Source organism: Alligator mississippiensis, chromosome 1 (genome assembly GCF_030867095.1).
Source record: "Alligator mississippiensis isolate rAllMis1 chromosome 1, rAllMis1, whole genome shotgun sequence".
NCBI lineage: Eukaryota > Metazoa > Chordata > Crocodylia > Alligatoridae > Alligator > Alligator mississippiensis.
Genome location: NC_081824.1, coordinates 169,972,279 through 169,993,097, shown reverse-complemented (window position 1 = coordinate 169,993,097; position 20,819 = coordinate 169,972,279). Strand labels below are relative to the sequence as shown.

At 46.3% G+C, this 20,819-nt stretch overlaps 1 protein-coding gene across 2 annotated transcripts in view; it reads right to left on the bottom strand.

Moving 5' to 3' along the window:
* The window catches only part of CMTR1 (cap methyltransferase 1), a 36,622-nt gene extending 17,325 nt beyond the window's left edge, over nt 1–19,297 (bottom strand). Inside the window, exons 1-12 of one of the 2 annotated variants that reach the window (XM_014598034.3) lie at nt 19,134–19,297; nt 17,402–17,536; nt 12,367–12,509; nt 9,466–9,624; nt 7,672–7,764; nt 6,997–7,068; nt 6,195–6,289; nt 6,025–6,097; nt 5,636–5,834; nt 2,963–3,081; nt 2,626–2,722; nt 1,007–1,139 (exon numbers count right to left, since the gene is read on the bottom strand). In XM_014598034.3, the coding sequence (XP_014453520.1) occupies nt 1,007–1,139; nt 2,626–2,722; nt 2,963–3,081; nt 5,636–5,834; nt 6,025–6,097; nt 6,195–6,289; nt 6,997–7,068; nt 7,672–7,764; nt 9,466–9,624; nt 12,367–12,509; nt 17,402–17,531 (1,313 nt within the window). In that variant the 5' untranslated portion in view covers nt 17,532–17,536; nt 19,134–19,297. Of the gene's footprint in view, nt 1–1,006; nt 1,140–2,625; nt 2,723–2,962; nt 3,082–5,635; nt 5,835–6,024; nt 6,098–6,194; nt 6,290–6,996; nt 7,069–7,671; nt 7,765–9,465; nt 9,625–12,366; nt 12,510–17,401; nt 17,537–19,133 lie in introns of those variants that run through there. The other variant, XM_019483030.2, reaches the window with a different exon arrangement.
* Between the last annotated feature and the right edge of the window lie 1,522 nt (nt 19,298–20,819).

Here is a 20,819-nt window from a genome sequence, read left to right as displayed (position 1 = left end):
CAACTCTCTCTAAGGCCATAAGCCAGCAGAGCCAATGCCAAGTAGTCAGTTTTAATTCTATTCTGGCTGCAGGTGCTGCTAACCTGTTACTAGCCCACCACTGTACTGTACGGCCTAGTATGAGAGTAGAAATGAAAGGCAGGGCTTCCTTGTATAGACTCATGCATTTCTCATGCTTTCATAGCACACACTAGCATCTGAGGGGCAACGAAATCAGCATGGCCCTTTAAAAGAACAGAACCTGGGACTGGGTCTCTAAAGATTTAGTTCCTAGTAGGGGCTCTGGCATGGATTCCCTGTCTTGCTCAGTTCAGGGCCTGCCTAAGACACCACAGAAATTAAGGAGGACAAGAAATATAGGGTACCAGATGAGAGTGGTGTGTGTGGAGGTGGGGGGAGGAAAAAGGGGAGAACTCCAAGTTCACCCAAGTGCAGGAAGGATGTTTGAGGATGGCAATAAGTACTCAACAGAGTAAGAGGGGTGAAGACATAGACAAGTTCTTCAAAAGCAGATATTCTTTCTGCTCTGTTGACAAAAAAACCTCCCTTGGCATGCCTTACAAGAGCTTGGATTTGCTCTTGTGGCCACTCCCATCCCACAAAAGCAGGATGGAATATGCTGCACACAGTAGGTGGCTGCTGCCCTCCTCCCAAGACCCTGCTGCATTTCAATGGTGCACCATGAATAGCTTGCAAAGCATTACAGAACCTGCAGCGATTGAACACACACCACAGAAATATGCGGCCAGATCCTTAGGCTATTTCATGTGAAACAGACCCCACTTTCCATTGAACTGCATTGTTCTCAAACTGGAAGCTGATAACACAGACAGAAGCAGGCCACAGGCTTTTGGTAAATACACTGTCATTCTCCAACTACTTAAATATTTCTTCCTCCCAGATGGTTGCCAGCTGGTTCTCAGAGTCAGATCTGCAGTTATACAAATCCATCTACCAGGTTTTAGAGGAAAGGGCTGCATTAATTCCTCGGCCTCAAGAATCGTACCTCTCTGAATTAGCAGGACGGCTTGTCACAGGTTTAAAGATACACACTCGCTCAAAGCAGCAGTACAGCAAATACACCAGCCCCACGGTGAACGGAGTAAACAGGTCAAATGTTTTGCAGACAAAGTGTCCTCCTGGAGCAGACAGAGGAAGCACATTGCAGCCAGCAGGCTACAAGGAGAGAAGGGAAATATCAAGTGTCCTTCCCCCCACCCTGTAATGACCAAGAATGCTTAAGTACAGTTAAAAGGCATCCTAGCAAGATGGATCAACGATCCTGCAAAGAAACAATTACCAGCCAGATGGAGAGGATGTCACTCTAATGCTGTGGATAGATGTAACTTTAAATCATTTTGGAAAGGAAATATACATCAGCTATCTCAGCTTAACTGTTATGTCTGTCCACTCATACTGGTATAGGAGTTAAGCTGGTATAACTTTAAACCTGTTTTGCTCAGGTTTAAAGGTATAATGATTTAGTTTCACTTATGTCAGTATAGGAAGAGACAGATGTAACAATTATATCAAGTGGCTTTAAACCAATATAATTTAATATCAGCATAATGATTATCTTTGCTTACACCAAATCAAACTGCTTGTTTCCTCTGCAGCACTCCCCAGACCTCCCACACAAAGACTTCTGGCCTGGCAGCTACACAAGCCTTAAAGAGCTCAGATCCGACCCAGGGAGCCTTATACTGGGAAAAACCAATTGGATCTGAAATAGCAATCTAGTTCACTGAAAAATAGTTCCCCATCTTTGGCAGAGGGCTGTCTCTATCCTTTGCCTTCAGATGAGGTTCCAGCTACTTCTTCTGGGAACAGCAGGAATGTTGAGCTTAGAATCTGCCTGGAGAAACCCCAGTAGATAGGCTGGGTTAGGAGAAACTAAAGAAGGCTGCACTGCTTAGCAAGCCTGCTCCAACATTCAGCTGCTCCCAGGGTCACTGCCTCAAATGCTCTGAACATGGGATACAATGTGAGCAGTAACTTTGTGAAAGTTTCTAGCCCTGATCCTCTGGCTCCTCAGTGCAAAATGATCTGTTCTGAAATATCAGCCCTCATGCTAACCATTCCTAACATACAGGAGGCCTCAGCCACAGAAGCTACATAGAGCTACAGTGTCCTCTACTTACAAAAGTTTATGCTACACATCTGTGATTTAACCTATAAAAGGTGCAAATCTACCTTGCCTTCTACCTGACTTCAGACTATCATAGCTAACTAACTTTCTTATAAGATAAACCCAGAGATTTTAAATAGGCATCCAAAGTATTAAAAATCCACAGTATTAAAATAAAATAGGAAGCCACAGTCTACGCTGTTGTGGGCTTTCTGTGTTCTTTGCAACAGGAGTGCTCTATTATTGTTTTGTAGTTCAAACAAGTGAAAACTGTGAGCTAGCATTTTCTAACTGGTGCCTTGAATCTAACAAGGGTTGTCTGGAGACTGATGAGGAACACCTATGGGAACACACTTACTGAATTCAACAAAACTTAAATGTTACAGCAGAACTGACTCCAGGCACTGATAGCAACATTTGATAGCACCCATCTGCAAAGCCCTTCACCTTGGAAAAGAAGGGGAAGACTAACAAAGTTAAAAAAATAATAAAAATACCTGTCCGGACAATCGAGAGTCCTGTTAGGAACTGGCAAAGCAACAGCTGTTTGCTCAGGATTTCTTGTAGGTTCTCCTGACCCTCCACAGAGAAACCCTGAAACAAAGCATGCAGTGAACATCTCTGCAAATTCACTGGTTAACTAGAGATACTGCTGATACTTACAACCACAACAGCTTGAACATACTGGGATAAACAGACGCTGATCAGAGACTTGCTGGCAAGCCTGACCAAATTCCACACCAACTAAAATAGAGAACTGGTCACAGCCCCACTGTACTCTGACTCTAGCTAAAGGCTTTCAGCATTCTTTGCAAAGGAGAAAAAGAAACACACCCCATCAGCCATTAAGAAGTGCACTCCCTTGCGATCAGTGTTGTCCAAAACAAAATTCCGGAATGCAGTGATATTCTCTGGGCGGGTGATGTCCCCATCTCCATCAATTCCTCCCTCTCCTAGACAGAAAAAGGAAGTAATTACAAACATATGCAAACAGCACATGAGATAGGAGGATACACCAGTGACAGACTAGCACCTATCTGCTGATACCATACCAACCTGCAGTCCATGACCACCTAGAGTTTGGAAGCTAAGTCAGGACCACTCCAGAGAACTGTCTGGAGTGTGGTTCTTGCTGGAAGATGCTAGCACAACTTTCCATGGCCAGGCTGGGTTCTGCCTGTGTGGGCTAGGCTGAACTAAACCATGTTATACCCAGGTTTAAAAAGTTCATGTTTTAGCCTTGGGAAAAGCCAGCTCACCCCTCCTGCCTCCCTGATAGGACCTGTTGCACTAGAATACTGTCCCACCCATTTTGATTAGGAAGAAAACAGGTTACATGGACAGACCTACAGCATTATACCATTTTAAAGTGTGTTGGGAGGAAGGGGACCTTATTACTCAGCAGCAGTGTAAGTAGGGCAGGATGAGCTGGGAATCAGCCCTAGGTGCCAACTTGGAGGAGGTGCCAGCATGCCACCCTCCCCACCAGGAGTCTTTCCCACAGCAGGGGCAACCTGGCCATAGGAAATGGGCAGCTGCAGCCCCATGCTCTGGAATGTATCTGTTGGGGAAGGAGGTAAGCGAGGTGAGTGGAACACACTACTGCCAGGCCTTGCTGAGGGGAAGTGTTGGAGGAGGAGGGGATAAGAAGGAGAACAAATGAGGTATCCAGAATGGCTCCATGGAGTCCAGGCTGCCTAAGTTGCTGCACCAGTGTGCAGTGAACCTGGCCCTCGGCTACAGCTGCCTACGCTCACACTGCTTTTGAAGCAATTGAACTCTTTTGCCTGATCACATTCAGAGTTGATCCTCACCAGTTTTTACAGCATAAAAAAGCATAACTGGGCTCTTTAGTGCCCAGGGCAGCATCAATGACTTCACTGCCAGGCCAGCAGCACTGCCCTATCCAAGTCCGCATCTAGGGCTGGTTCCTCAGTGGCGTTCCCCTTCATTACACTACTGAGTATAAATGTCATAGTGTAGATGGTACCTTAATCTATGGCATAGTTTGGTGGCCAGTTTTCACAAGCAGAATAAGTGTGTCTACACTGGCCAGCAAATCTTGATTAGCAACTTTCCACTAAAAACCATGATCAGAGTTCTCAGGAATGGTGTTACTATTACTTCCACACTAAACATAGTCTGGGCCTTAAAGAACCTGCTTGTGTGAAAGTCTGTTTAGCAATCCGCTATAAAGGGAGAAGAAATGTTCAGTAGCTGAGCTGTTATTACTTCAAGGGAATATTTTACAGATTCCTTAGGTGGCTCTTTTAAAAGGTAAGACACAAATCTTCCCACAGCTGATTTTTTAAGAAGATCTGCCTGCACTAGACCGCAGATGATGTACTCAGAATCCTGTGAAATCTGAATATATTTTGAGGTTCTGTTCTCTGCAGAGTTTCCACATTTACTGCTTCTATTAACTCAACAGGGTGACTAGAAAGGTATACTATATCAAGCAAAAAGCAGCAGCAATCAGAGCGTCTGACGGTGCTTTGAGAAATAAATTCCTCATCCATTATCCTGCTGCTGAGTGGAATGGGACTGGAATTTGTTACCATTCTTCTTCGCACTTGGCATGAGAACTAAGGCAGTTTGTTTCCTTCCCTTCGCTGGGAGAGAAGTTTGTACGAATCTCAATATATTTTATAGCACATTAGACGCAGAGAGAAAGGGAAACAGGAGAATGCATCAGTCATTGGCCTATTCATTCTCACAGGTATCCACAACTTTCCACAAGAGCATTGCCATGGGATGAGATATGAAGATCCAAGTGCTACAGTCCTTATAAAGTGTTTATCCACCTAGCTGCCCACTGAGAACTCTTTTTATCTGATCTGATCCAAAGGTGTCAGGCACACACCATAAATTCATGGTTGGATGTCAAGAGCTTTCCAAACCAGTCAGACTACTGGCATGAACAACAAGTTGCCCTGGGTTTCAGGCTGGAAAGGCAGACAGGTTATGTCCTTGGTTACAACACCAATCATATTTACACTGTCTTAACCAATGCTGCATTAAAATGCAAAGGGGGAGGGAGGTGCTGGTGCCCCCCCCCCAAATTCTAATTTCGTGTCCAAACCAATTAAAAATCCTCAGATGTGCTGGCAAGGTCCAGAAAAGAAACAGCCTAAATGTTAATGCAGAAGGGCTGCAAATCAGGCAAGCTGGCTTTCTGTTGCTGGCTCTGTCAATTAATCTATGAACAACTTCTCTCTCAGATTCCCCTATCTGGAAGGACTCAAGCGCATGTACACTCAGTGGCAGGCTGCACTCAGAACTGCAGGAATATGACCTGACATGCAGGCTTTATAACCTTGACCCCTTTTTTATACAACAGCACCTCTATCACCATCAGGATGGCTCTGAAATGGTTATTGTGATCAGATGTCTCTGTGATCTCCAACTCCTAACAGGCCATATCCCTTCCCCACATACAGAACATATGACTGGCCTGGAGGCAGAACCTCTGTAGTGAAGGCAACACCACCACATACCCATGCGTACCATAGTAAGGCTCAAAGAGCTCGCTGGAGGCAGAATAGAAATCCTCCAGCTTAAAGTCATTTGGTCCTTTCAAGGTCATGCCGAAGCCTTTTGCATGCCACTTCCTCCTCCACAGAACGTACTCAGAGAAGCCACCAGGGCCCGCACACACATCAGCAAAGTAAAGCAGCTCTGCATCCCGTTCTTTTATCAAGGGTTTCTGCAAAGAGAATGGGGACAATTCTAATGGCCCAAGAGCCACTGCCGACATTGAGCAAACCCACTAATACAGCCCCTCTCAGCTGGGATCTCTGCCACCTTAAAAGCATCCACATTCTTGCTGGTGCCTACGGGATTCCCTCTCACCACTGGGAAGGCATCCCTGATTGGAAATGAGAGAGACTCCTTACCCCATGAGAGTCTTTTGGGTTTGTAAACATGTTGTCAAAGACATAGTCCATATTTGCCATCTTCATTGCAGCTCTGTGAACACACAAACAGGGATATGAGTCCACTCCAGGTTGGCAAAGCTACTATGCCTGAAGGAGAAAGAGGCTACAAGCTGAGATGCTCTGCAGACCTGTTCAGGAAGAAGACCCCGCGGATCATCTCATAGGGGTTGGACCTTGTCCTGGCCCGGCGCATCTCATCCCCATCCAACTCATCAAACACGCTCTGCAGAGGCAGAAACAAAATGGAGTCAGCTATAGCATGGACAAGTGGGCAGATCAATTGGCTGGAGCACTTCCCAACCTCTCAATTAGGAATAGTGCCTCCTTATGCATTTATCTCTAGACCCCATCATGACTAGGCTACACCAATGTAAGGACATTTCTTGAAACTGGTGTAATCATTCAGCCATCTACCTATAGCTTGCACTTGTCCCAAGTTGTGCTCAATCTTTACAATGAGCTAAACTACAGGAGAAGTGCCGGATTGGCAACCCCAGAGCCAGAAGTTCTGTTTGGCTAGATGGCCATCACAGCACAAGCTCTTCTCTGGCCACCACCACTACACAGCAGCCCTGAAGTAGAGAAGCAAGACTGGGAGACTGAAGGGCAAAACAAAGAAAAGAAGAATTTTTCTCCACAGCTCACTCAGTCTCCAGACTTTCGGCTGCAATTGCCAATGAAGGTGCCTTTGGTATCACTCATCTCCATGTTTTTTGAGATGTGGACATTTATCACGTCACACTGGCTGCCAAATAGCCAGACAGTAACAACTTCCGTTGTTCTCTACCTAGTCTCAACCTGCACTGGCAACCAAAAGGTGAAAGATTTCTCGGCCAACTGCCTAAATAAGCTGTCCTGTTCCTTGAACATGCTCTTAGCTGCTCTTGCCTCCCCAAACTCTTATGTTGGCCTCTGGAGGAGGGAACTCACCTTGCACTGCAGGACATGCTGTAGAAGCTCATCATTACAGAATTCTGTCTCATCTTCAATCACCATCTTCCGCTAGAGCAGGGGCAATGAGAACACACAGCAATTAGCCAACTCTGTCCCAGATGCTTCTGTGAGGTACTTCCCAGAACTCACAGGAATGATGGGTGAAGCCAGCAACTTGAGAAGCAAGAGGCTGGAGCTGTAAGTAACATCATGTGGAAATCCCACTTTCCCCTCAGGGTGAGCGGTATGTGGATCACAGGCACACTCCCCATGCTGCCTGCCCTAACCAAGGGCAGCACACGCAGCCCTGGATGGTCCTTCTCCCTCTTCACCCCTTTGAAGAGCAACAGGTCAGGGAGAAAAAACTTATTGTGTCAGTAGAGACCCAAACCACAACACAAAGTGGAGTAAAACCCTGAGGCTGCCTAGTGCCCTCTGCACCAGTGATTGCAATGCAGAACAGCAAAATGGGAGAGCTCAACATGCTAGTGCCATGTGGGACACCAGGCTGGGATTGATCTGTGTAGGCACTTATCTGGCCCTCATCTCTACAGTGCCCATAGTTCTCCACAACTCTTTAGTGACAAAGCAGAGCCCTGGTAACTCAAGACTGACTGTCACCAGGCTAAGCAAAAGGGGAAGGAACAGGACTCTGCTTTCTGAGAGAAATACCTTCCCCACAGTCATCCACTCCTTCATCTCCTGGGCATCAGGGATTTCAGTGGTGCATTCAGGGCACCAGTCCACCTGTTCATAGGCACCAGCCTGCAAAAATAAGACACGACAGAATCATAGAAAATTAGAGTTGGAATGGACCTCAGGTCATCTAATCCAACCCCCTGCTCAAAGCAGGATAATCCCCAACTAGATCATCACACCCAATGCTTTATCTAATCAGGTTTCAAACACCTCCAAGGCTGGAGATTCCATCTCTCTGGGTTACCTGTTCCAATGTTTTACTACCCTCCTACTAAGAAATTTTCCCAATACCTAACCTAAATTTTCCCTGCTGCAACTTGAGACTGTTACTCCTTGTTCTGTCATCTGCCACCACCACCACAGTCTAGCTCCATCCTCTTTGGAACCCCACTGAAGGCAGCTATTAAATCCCCCTCAGCCTTCTCTTCTCCAGACTAAGTAAGCCCAGTTCCCTCAGCCTCTCCTCAAAATGAATTTGCCCCAGCCCCCTCACCATTTTCATTGCCCTCTGCTGGACTCTCTCTAATTTGCCTACATCCTTTCTGTAGTGGGGGGCCCTGAAATGGATACAGCACTTCAGATGCGGCCTCACTAGTGCTGAATAGAGAGGAAGAATCACTTCCCTTGACCAGCTGGCAATGCTCCTACTAAATGGAGCCCACTATGCCCTTAGCCTTCTGCACAACAAGGGCTCACTGTTAGCTCATATTCAGCTCACTGTCCACTCTCACCCCCAGTTCTTTTTCTGCAGAGCTGCTGCTTAGCCAGTCAGTCCCCAGGCTGTACCACTGCATGGGCTTTTTCTGTCCTAAATGCAGGAATTTGCACTTGTCCTTATTGAATCTCATAAGATGTGTTTTGGTCCAATCCTCCAATTTGTCAAGGCCACTCTGAATCCTAGCCCTACCATCCAACGTATCTACTACTCCCCCCAGCTTGGCGTCAATTGCAAATCTGCTGAGGGTGCAACTCCATCCCTCTTACAGGTTGTTGATGAAGATACTGAACAAAGCCAGCCCCAGGACTGACCCCTGGGGCACTCTACTTGATACCAACTGCCAACTAGATTAGAGCCATTGATTACTATCCTCCAAGCCCAACAATCCAGCAAGTTTTCTATCCACTCAGCCAGTTTTCTACCCAGTTTTCTATGATGGTTGAGGAGCCTTGCGTCTCCTTGCAGGGCCTCAGGGCAGGCTGGAGTCCCAATCCTATCACAGTCTTTTTACCATGGGCTCTGCACAAGGAGTTCTAGAGCCAAGCATAGAATTTTTTCTTCTCCCACTTAAAAAGCCACAAAACAAAACAAAACACTCCCCCCCCGCCAAAAACCCATCATAATTATGGCCAGAGCCCTGAAAGATCATTTAAGGCAACCAAAGCAAACCACTACATAGATTCAGTGCTGGGATGCCCAAAGGACTTCTTTTTCATGTAATAACCCCTTCTGCCCTTCACAAGTTTCCTCCATCCTGAATAACTTGAAGGACATAGGAACATCATGCCTCACTACTGTGTTTGGAATACACTAATGGGAATGAAAAATAAGCAGTGTCACCAACAGATTTGAGGCAGGGTGCCATTTTTATGTTGACTTGCATCTACACTGACAATCCCCGTCATAGTGAAAACCCAGACAGAGGAACTGACAGAGCAAATCTGTGATCTCTCCAGCCTGACCCTAAACAGCAGCTGGCTGCATCACAGAAAGAAGCAAGAAACTGTGTATAATGAAACAAGAAGAGAAGGGATCTAAGAAGCACTTACCTCTGGCTCATCCCGCCAATCAATATTGAGCTCCCCTTCAAATCCTTTCAGAGTCAGCCCAAAGCCTCTCCTTCCCTTCTGATTGGAGGCCTCAACAATGTCTTTCCTCCCCTGGCCATATTTCCCCAGACCTTCTCCTTCACGGAAGCCCATCTTGGCCTGGAAAACAAAGCGAATGGAGGGTGTTGAAAGCAGCTGAACACAAATATAGGGACACCTGTGGCTGAAGGCCAGAAGGATAAATGATATTGCACTGTGTAGTGGTGACTGAAAGATAGTGAGTGTGCTTAATGAATCTCACTTAAAACTGTTCAGGACTCTCCTGCCAGCTCATTTCCTCGATCAAGTGGGAACCAGATCTAGAGAAATAAGTTTGGCAAGATAACATCATTAGAAAAGATCCAGCTGTACAGGAGCAACTCACCTGGATGGCAAAGCAATAAGAAGCTAGAAGTTCCAAAGGTTGGCATATCTGTACACTCTAACATACCAGAACCCTAGCCCTGTCTTCCAACTTATCTACTATTCCCCTATTAAAACTTCACCAAGCAGGCACAGGACAAACACAGGACACTCTGCTGCTGAAAAGCAGCTCTAATTCTTATGTGAAGAAAAGAAGCTTCAGTAACAGACACTTCTTAAGGCTTTTCTTAAAGTGAGGGTGTCAAATGCATGACCCACAGGCTGGATTTGGCCCACAAAACCATTCCATCTAGCAGGCTAAGTTGAGGGTGGGGTGGGGGAGGGGTGGCCTGCTGCAGAATTCAGCACCCCTGGGCCCCAATGGACATGGCTACTACAGCAAAGGGGTGAGGAAGGGGTGGTACAGCCCTTACACACCTCACTGCTGCCTGACCCCCACCACCATCCACAAACCCATGCCAACACCACTACATGACCCATGACACCACTGGCCCCCAGAGGAGCCACCCTGAGAGGAGCCCCTGCAGGCCAGATCTGTACCAGGGTTAATTTGACACCCCCATTTTAAAATTTACACCCAGGGTGCTAGCTCTGTCCAGTACAGGGGAGTAGCACACACACATATGCACACGCATGCATGTGCACACTTGCACAAATATGCATGCACTTGGAAAGCTTTGATCTTAATCAGTAAGCTGTCCATTTCCTTCCACATCTGAAAACCAGCAAAAGCCATTACCATTGTTAATTATTAACCTTTACAAGAAAGGCAGTAAAGTAACATGGTGGCTCTTCAACTGTCCATTATACCTGTCAACAAATTCCTAAGAAGGATGCATGTAAAATGTGATGACGATTGACCCCAGTGACTCCTGCAGCCACTGAATTTTGAATGGTTAGCAGGCCTCACTCCCCTGGACTATAGTGGTACACTCAAAAGGAGACTGGCACTCATCTTGAATGCTCCATGGACCACTATCAGGATCAGCAGAGCAATGCTGCCAGCCTGGCTTGTTGGCCTTCCAAGGAACTGAAGACTCTGCAGGCTACAGTGTGGCACAGGCAGTGAGAAACATCAACTGTGTAGGCAACTATTATCTAAAGGAGTGTAGGTCACTGGCTTGTTTTCCCTGTTTGAGAAGGACTAAAACCATTCCCAATCTCTTCAGGCCCTTTCTGTAGGGTAGTTTATTAACTCTGACCCCAAAACCACAAAGTAGCATGAAACAAGATGGTTCCCATAGCCTTTCCTCTTCATGCTCCTCTCGGTGTTCCACAGCCTGCCAAAGGAACCAACCCACTTCCTGCAGCAGTCCTCCAATCAAGCCCATTTTGCTGGTTTTGAGCATCACCAGACCCCTACCCTCCCAGCTTGGTTTGATAGCTGAAGAAGCTTGGCACTTAAAAAGTTAAAAACCACCGTTACAAGGAGGATCACAAAGGGAGGTCACTTTCAATTAAAATGTAGGCGTGTACCTGGAGGACAAGTCTCCAGAAACAGAGTGCAGCCTGTACATAAATAACACACGGCATGAGTGCTCAGCTGAAAAGTGCTGCACCATATAAGATTGTTCCGAGAGCCTCTTTACGATGCCCTTGGAGCCAATTAATAAAACAAAGTCTGAAAGCTAGGTATAGACATGCCCCTGATGATGGCCAGAGTCAACTTAATTTGTGAAATCCTCTACTTGGGGGCCTGATTGTGTGTGTGAGTGCGTGTGTGCATGCATGCGTGAGTCACGGCAGCAAAAACTCACACTGAACCCACTGTGCTTTATCACAAACAGCACCAGCTCCCCCTAGCTGTCCCAGTCAGCATTTGTGCTAATCCTGTATCTTCAGAGGAAAACATGGTATTTATGCTCCTTGTCTGGATACGCCTTTGATCTAAGTTGTGTATCTGCCCATACAGATAGAAAGTTAAGTCTGGGAAGTTTCAGTGGGTCTTGTGCTGCATGAAGGGAAAATTATTAGCAATAATAAAAGTAGTAGTTTAGAAAGTCAGCTCTGAAGCTCTGGCAATCTGACACATCACTGAGAGCTTCTCCAGTTACTTCCCATTTGGAAAAAGGTGATACATGGCAATTACAGTGGGGCAAGATACAGGCAGGACATCCAGCCAACAATTAACATTTATATTTAAGTGCAGGTGGCACAGGTTAGAAGGGATATGTTTCTATACAGAGTATGTGGGTGCAGTGCAATTGACTGGCACCTGAGTGGGGAATGTAATTAGTTGAACTGAGGTCTTCCTTTTTCCTATGAAAGCTAAAATGGTTCTAGCCTTTAATCAACATTTAACCTTTGCAGGGACACAATCAGCACTGAATGTGATCAGTGCAGCCAGAACATCTATTCTAGTACATCCTAAGTTTCACAGGTGTAATGATGAATGCCAGGAGCACCCCTCACATAGACTATACTCTGAACTATGCCCTCAGACACTTATCAGCCTGCTCAAAAGTAGCAGTGACCTACCATGAGCCTCTGGGAGACGCTGTTATACATGGAGTAGCGGGAAGAGGTGCCCTCCACGAGAGAATCCGGTTTGTACTCACTGCTGAAGACTTGATGCTTCTCATCACTCTCGCTGTCAGACCCACTGCTGCTACTAGAAGACTCTAAAAAAAAAAACAGAGGGAAGACATGAACAGGCAGTTATTTCACTGGAACTCAAAATTCATACTGTAGGAAGGAAGGGGGAGAGGATTTTCAAGAACTAGGAGGTGTTGGGAGAATCCTGAAGACTTCAGATACTAACCTCAAGAGCCGCTGGCTTGAAGAGTTGGTTTGCTTGCTCATTCTTCTGCAAAAGCAGTGAAAAACAACTACTCTGACCCAGCTACATCATCACTATCCTGGGTGTACATATATCTCACTGACACAGGCAGGGGCTTACACTGGTGACCTGCTAAACACAACAATGTAAAGCCCACTCTCTGCTGCAGGTCTACACTAGGAGTTTGTCTGGTTTGACTATTCCTTCCTCTATCAGGTTATGCTGCACCTTACACCACCAAATCTTTGGCTGACGTAACACAGAAATCCCCAGGCAAAAAGCTTGTTTGGTGCCAAGGATGGAGCTTTTCCTCCTCCTGGACCAAACCCCATTTTTCACTGAAAAACAGGGGGAACTGCACTGAGAAGTAGGGATACTTAAGCCAGACCAAAGAGCTGTAGCAGCAAGGTCCTCTGACTACCTTTCTGAAAGAATGCTGTGTGAGGTGTGGCCCTATTGATTATGCTCCTCCACAAAGAGTCCCTTCCCCATTCACACAACCCTCTAGCTCCAGTGATTCACCTCAGTCTTTTGTGCTCCAGGGTTGAGAAGCAGTAGAGCACCCAGGCAGGAAAGCCCACTTTTAGGAGTTGTGGCTGGGGTTCCCCAAACTGGCATTAGTGCCCAGGCTCCCTGACATCCTCAAAGCAGTATTTCTTTGCACTACCCATACTCCCAAATGCCAGCAATAGCACAGGGACAGATTCAAACAAATATATCTGCATCACTCACACTCACATTTGGAACAGTTTCTTCACAATTGTTAGGGCTAAACACAACACCTTTTATAATGAGAGCTGGCACTAAAGACGGACTGAAGTCATTTGAGTGAGAGAGAAAGTATTCTGCTCCCCTGGTCAAGTAACTTTTTCCAGCTCTGGTTTAAGCGATCAGAGAAGAGCTCTAAAATCCTGAACAAATTCTTCTCCCTTGAGCCACTTCACACTGGCTCCCCCTTACAGCTCACCTGAGGACTTAATACCACCTTCACATCACTTTAGATTGCCTCAGCCAGCTGAGGAAAGGATTCTTTTTCCAGCAGCAAGCTAAAAAGTAGCAACCTATTCTTCTGAGTCTCTATTTTTAAATCCTTCCATTGTAACAGCAGAGCACAGGTGCTTCAAAAGATCTTGTGACCTCACAGCCTACATGGCACAGTGCCTAGGCAGGAAGAGAAGAGGCAATATAGAAGAAAAAAAAAAAAAGAAGCCTAAACCCTCAAATAACCTTGCTCCAGGCAGGTTTAAGTCCAACCCCAGAGGTGTGTTGCAAGTCCTGTTAATTTAAACTCCACAGCAAGGCAGACAGAAGGAAGCTATCCAAGTACTACACCAAAGGTCCACAACATCAACATGTCCCTTCCTGGTGACATAACAGCTCTTTCAGGGATGTCAGGGTGCCAATAGAGTATTTTTAGTAAATGCTTCATAGCTCTTTCCACTAGCTGGGAGCATAAAGCAAAAAAAATGCACACCACAGCCTGCCTCGCAAACTCCACATCTGCCATGTTCCAATTAAAAGACCCCACAAGTGAAATTTCTAAGCCAAGCTGGCAGCTGCCATACCTGGAGCTTAGGAAGAATTCTGTATTGTAGGACACAAAGCCACCTTCTCTCCCCATCTTGCGTTGGAAAAACTGACTGAGGCTCATATGTTCTCAAAGCAGCAAGTGTGGCTGATTAATTTGGCCACAGTTCCCCTCTCTGCCAATGAGAGTCACTCAGCTAATACCTTAGAATCAGCCTAATACCTTACAATCAGCCATTCATTTTAAGGGTTGTTGCCAGAAACCATTGTGGGTTTTTACCCAGGCAGAAGTCAAGAGTGAGAAAAGCTAGCCCATATTAAAATACCAAAATTACATAAAGAGTACAAAACAAGTCAGGATTTACAGGTATTTGGGAAAGAAAGGAGGAACAAAAATGATTTATTCTTCTTACAGCAGGAGAGTAAACAAAAGAGGAAACAGCCGTACTTAATAAAGTTCCATAAAAGCCCTAACAGGCAATAGTGTAATGAGAGTATAATTAACTGGAGTAATATGATCATCCTCCTAAGATCACTAATCTATTTAAAAATTACTTTGCCAGAGCTAAGTGACAGGCATAACTGCCTTTGCAAGGACCTTATCAGTTAAACTGCACAGCATTTGTCACTGAGAATTCAAGATGTTATTTAGGATTTTCATTTAAGATAGTTTCTCATCTGGACTAATGAAGCAGTTACTCTCATAGATCTTGGAAAAAAGGGATGTAGATCTTCAGGAAGAGATAGGAAATTGTCCAATACATCAATAGAGCAGGGCTGCAGTATATTATCTACAGCCACTTCAACAAAAAAAAAAAACAAAAAAAACAGATAAATGGATTTTACAAAACACAATCCCACCAATTAATTAATATACTAAATTTTATCCGAGTTACCGACAAACAGTGACTCATTAAAGGAGTTTAAACATCAATCCTGCTTTTAGAAAAGTGTTTGCCCAAGAGGAAAGCTGAGGTTGGGTGAAGAACTTAATCAAGTCAGCAGTCAAACACAAAATGAAATGTAACTCTGCAAGACTTGCCTTCGCCCCAGTAATCTGCCTCCCTTCTGCAGTGACATCTTCACGGCCACAAGCTGCATTGGTAAACTATGGACAACGCAACAAGCCTACGGGCCATACTTTGTCCACTCCATTAAAGGGTTTCCTCTAGACACAGAAAGACATAACAGTGCTATCAAAGCTCAAGTTTGTTCTGTCCAGCATCCAAAGAGCTGTACAAGTTGTCAGCTTCACACAAAAGAAAAGAAATTGGACATTACCGTTGCCTGGCAAAGGAAAGCAAGATTGGATATGGGCCTTTCAGTTTCCTTCTGATAGATGGATAGATTTTTTTTTTTTTTAAATCTTCCCCCAGTCCCCTTCCCCCTAGAAATCCAGCAATAACTATGAACTACTGAAATCATCCTGGGTATGCCTGTGCTCCTTCCACAGTGCTCCTGAGAACACTACCAAAAACACCCCTATGCTTCCACTCTGCACATACCACATCCAGAAATGAAGTAGTGAAGCTGCCCTGAGGGTCTCACAGCTGCTCTCAAGCATGGCAGAGACTCAGGGTTGGCAGCAGAGGGTGCCCTTAGGGCAGTTTCATCACATAATTCCCAGGTGGTTACAGAACCGAACTGTCAGCAGCCCTCTGGCTGGATAGGGCACCCCTCCCAATCACACCTTCAGTTAATCTGACTGCACCCTGCCTACTTGTGGCTTGCTTCCTTTTCCCATGTACTCATTATAGGCCCCAGCTTCTGAGTGTGACTCTCAAAAGTACCCTCAAGCAATCCAGCTTCCTTCCTCTTAACGCTCATTAGACACATTTTCCACGCGTCGTGCAACGCAACAACCAACCAAGTTCTCAAATTCCTCAATCTCTCATCCTGCAAACACAGTCTCCAGCAGTTGATTCCCTACTGCTGCACATTCATAATGCAAATATGCCTTTAAAATATTTCTGATTCGCTTTCTAACAGCTCAGGGTAGTCACTGTCTATATGCCCTATGCTGGCAGGCTTACGATGCTTGCCTTTCAGAGTTGGGAACAGAGACACCTAAATTTGTAACTACCCAAGTACCCCACCATAGTGAACATACAGAATAAGATGGAGAGCCAACCTGCTCCAACAAAGCCCAAGGACCCCAAACTTAATTTTCTACATCCACCTCTATATCTTTCTGACTTCAACCCAAGACAATGACACAGCACTGAGTATTTCTTTTTTCATCTCAGGATATCAACACGACTCCTAAGGAATACGTATTACCCTCACTCTACGAGAGAAACCAAGATAGAGAGGGATTAGATGTCTTGAATAAAGTTCCACAGAGTCACTGTGACATATCACAATGGTGTTTACCACCAATCCCCAGCACAAACCACTTATAAACACTCCTTTAATCTCCCTATGCCTCATTCTTTCACATCTGTAAAACTGGAATAACGTTACCAAACTGACTTTACAGAGCAAGGATATGAGGTTTCGTTTTATGAGCATTCACGACCATAACCACTCGCTTATGGAAGTTCTCTCCCTGTTTTTATCCTTAGGCTAGGAAAACCCACCACAGCTGAAAAGAGCAACATAGCAGATTTACAATCAGAACCTTTACAGATACTACATCAAGCGTTTGCCATCTGTTTCACGAGTTTACTGTGTGCCCCTAACTTTTCCCTTTCCCAGATCCATACAGACCATGCATTGCCAAGGTCTTTTCCCAAGGCTGTATATATTTCATAGCAATAACTTTGAGCATGACAGGAAAGTCAATATCTGGTAAATCAGACAGGATACTGTTTACACAGCACCACAAGCAAGGACCATCTCTATTCTAAGAACATAAGCTTCTTGAAGCTGAGGCTAACTAAATAAAAAATATATAAGGTAACCCATAGACAAAAACAAAAGACAAATACATGAATCAAAGCAAATAAAGCTTGAATACTCTATTGTTAACTTCATATCATGTTTAAAAACATACAAATGAGATGACGTGAAGAAGAGAAATTCTCAGCCCAGTTTACAGACAGAAACTATGTTGGCTTTCCTCCTAGAGTTTGCATTTGTGGTGATGAATTAGATACCTAGAGAGAAAAGCATTCTTTCTTCAAGGTTATCCTGAAGAGAAAAGTATTCTTTCCTGTGAGGCCACTTCTTGACAACTTTAGCACCTAATGCCACTCCTGACCTTACCTTGGGTTGCATGATTGCTAAACTGAGCGTCATCATCTGAAGTGGAACTGAGGGTTAATCCTAGATCCTCTATCCTCTTCCTCTGCTTCTTCTGGGGACTGCTAAATTCAGGCTCCGCTCTTCTCTTCATTTTTACTGCAAGAACAAATTATACACAGTGAATATTATGCAAGTTCACTTCCTCTGGTAGTGGGATGTAGGTATGGCATGCTTCATCACTTCAGGATACATGTCATTTCAGGGTATGTTGCATCATTCTTTAATGCTACAGATAACCTGTTTTTGTTCCCCCTCGATCCCACTTGAAGCTGTTTACCTAAACAACCTGCAAACAAGTTCTTTTCCCAGTTGCTCAACAACTTAATCTGTAACATTGTCTGAAACCTTGCAAACAAGAACAGATAATAGCTAAAGCAAGCCCTTGCCAAACTTAGGAACTCAGGCATTGGATCCAGCAGCCACCGACCTTTCCCGTGAGGCATGTGACCAATTTACCCTGCCCCCACAGCAAGACCACAGGAAGCTGCAGTTCAGCTTCCACCAAACACTGTCAAAGCAGCAACACCACCTCGCACTGTGTCTGTCTACGTGCATGTAGCAGGTTTTTTCCACCATAGAAAATGAGGGCTGGAAGGGACCTCAGGAGATCATCTAGTTTCAGGTGTGTGGGAGGCATGGGGGGCCTCAAGCAGCCCCTAGCAGGCTGGCACTACGTCAGGGAAAAGTCACCATTTCCCATGTTTTTCTCCTTTAAAGAACAATCCATTTTTAAAGTCTATTGTTCCACTTTCAAAGTTTGCTCGTGACCCTTTTATATATTCATGCAACCCACTTTTGGGTCATGACCCATGGGTTGAGAAATGCTGATGTAGTCCAACCCCCTGCTCAAGGCAGAACCATCCCCAACTAGATCATCCCAGCCAAAGCTTTTCCTAGCCAAGTTTTGAAAGCCTCCAGGAATGGGGATCCCACCATCTCTCTAGATAACCTGTTCCAGTGCTTCACCACCCTCCTAGTGAGAAAGTTTTTCTTCATATCCAACCTAAACCTCCCTTGCTGCAACTTGAGACCATTGCTCCTTGATGTATCATCTGCCACCACTGAGAACAGTCCAGCTCCATCCTCTTTGCAACACCCTTACAGGTAGCTGAAGGCTGCTATCAAATCCCCCCTCACCGTTCTCTTCTACAATAACTCAGAAACTCAAGACCTTGTGGGTATCGTGGTAGGGAGCAAAAGGTGGGGGGAGAGGGAAGCACTTCTGCCTGCAGAGGGGACAGGGGCAGGTCCACCCCAAGGGTTGCCATAGCAATCTGCAATGCCCAGGCCCCTCTGCAGGCAGAACCCTCCTCCCCTTTGCTTAGTGCCTAACGCTGCTCTGCCTGGGCCCTGTCTTTAATGGCTCTCTATTCAGCTCTTCCCCGCTATAGCCCAAGTTCCCCCCCGGGGGCAGTTACGGAAAACCCCGAGGGTCCCGCGCGCCAGGAGGAACCCGCTGAGGGACCCAGAGGGGTTCCCGGAACGCCCCGCTCCCCCCACGCGGGTGGGAGCGCCCAGCCTCCCGCGCGGTAGTGGGAGCGCCCGCCCCGCCGACGGGGCTACGGGAACCTCAGAACGTCCCTCGCCCCAGCTGCGACCCCCTCCCCCGCTTGCGCGCGGAGGTGGTAGCGCCCGAGTCTCAGAACACCCCCCCGCGCGGAGGTGGCAGCGCCCCCCCCCGGGCAGCACTCACATGAACGGGGGACAGTTAGGCCAATACCATGTCCCAAGGCGGCGGAGGGAGGTGGCAGCAGAAAGAGCGGACTGCCGCCCAGCGCGCGCCGCGCTCAGTTTCGTTTCTCCGCTGGCAGGTGCCCGGGTCCTCCCTCCTAGCTCGCGCGCGCCAGGTGCGTCACAGGGGAAGGCCCGGTCGGCGCCTGCCCCGCCAAGAGGGGGCCTGCAGGCGCACCGGAGGCAGCCCCGAATCATGGGCGGGGCGGCTGAAGGGGGTAGGAGCGGGTGCGAGTCCTGCGCATGCGCCTTGGGAGCGGGCAAGGCTGCCGGGGTGAGCTGGTTGCCATTCCAGCGACTGGGAGAGGGCTGGAGAGGTCACGCTCCTGCAGCCTCCCGCAAAGCTGATTCACTAGTCAGACCAGGGTTTCCCCTCCAGGGCCATTGCTAAGGAGCTAGCAGGCCGAGGTGGCCAGCTGCATGCAAGGCGCTCCCGTACGATCTGCAGGTCTTGTTTGGGACCCCCTGGTGTAACCATGGCTCTGACTTGAGCAGGGAATTGTACTGGGGTACAGACCTCTTGCTGCCTCTTCCAGGCTGGTTTCTAAATAGGAACAGGATTTCAGTAGCAATTCCTTTGAAATCAAAGTTTGCTAGTCATTAGGAAAGAAAGACCTTGGGGGAACACTCTCTCTCAGGAAGAAAAGTCGGAATGCTTGTCCTAATGTTAGATAAATTACAGCTTCAAATCATTATCGGGTATATTCTGCTCACAACCGTTTTGCTACAAAACCCCCCCCAATAAAAATAAAGTGTTGGAACCTTTTAGAAAAATCTGCTTGAAAAGGTTGATGTTTCACATGTAAAAGTGTCCAGGTTTAAACAAAATGGTCCTGCAAAGCCCGCATATAATACAGCTTCTCACACAGTAAAGGTAGAATAAAGCCTGTGAGAATACATGAAGACTGGTAAACCAGGAGTAATGGCCACAAACTCCTGGAAGATCGATGCAGGCTCAACACTAGGAAAAACTTCTTCACAGTCAGGGTGTTCAAACTGGAATAAGCTCTCTCCAGAGGTGGTGCAATCATCTGCCCTGGAAATCTTCAAGAGGAGACTAAACTGTCACCTTGCTGGGATCACCTGATACCCAGTTGTCTTTCCTGCTTGGTGCTGGAGGCTGGACCTGATGACCTGCTGAAGTCCCTTCCAGCCCCTTACAATCTATGAATCTATGAAAGCCTCCAACAAATTCTGTGACTGAGCTGCCTGCCAATAAGGCATGTGGCAAGGGGGGCAGGGTGCAGAAAAGAGATGGACGGCAATGCAAACTAGGGCTACAAGCCTCCGTGCACCAAGATGAAAGGATATCTCGGAAGGATAAGAGTGATCTTCAGCACAACACTGGAGGCCCTGGGGATGCTGTCTCTTATGTTTCCTTCTGACAATTTTTTATCTTGCTGAAATCTGTGTTGCAGTGCACATGCACTTAGCAGGAAAGCAAGAAATGCAGGGGGAAAAATATGAGTCCCACATACTGTTGCTCAGATCTGGTCATCTCTATAGTAGGTTCACATGCATTAAGTTAAATCAGGCTACTCTGGGATTTGCAAGGGAATAAAGAAGAGAGGATAAAAACACTAGGTTTGCATTTTCTCCCATTGAAGCCCATCCATATGCAGCAGTTGTTACAATGTGCCTCCATACC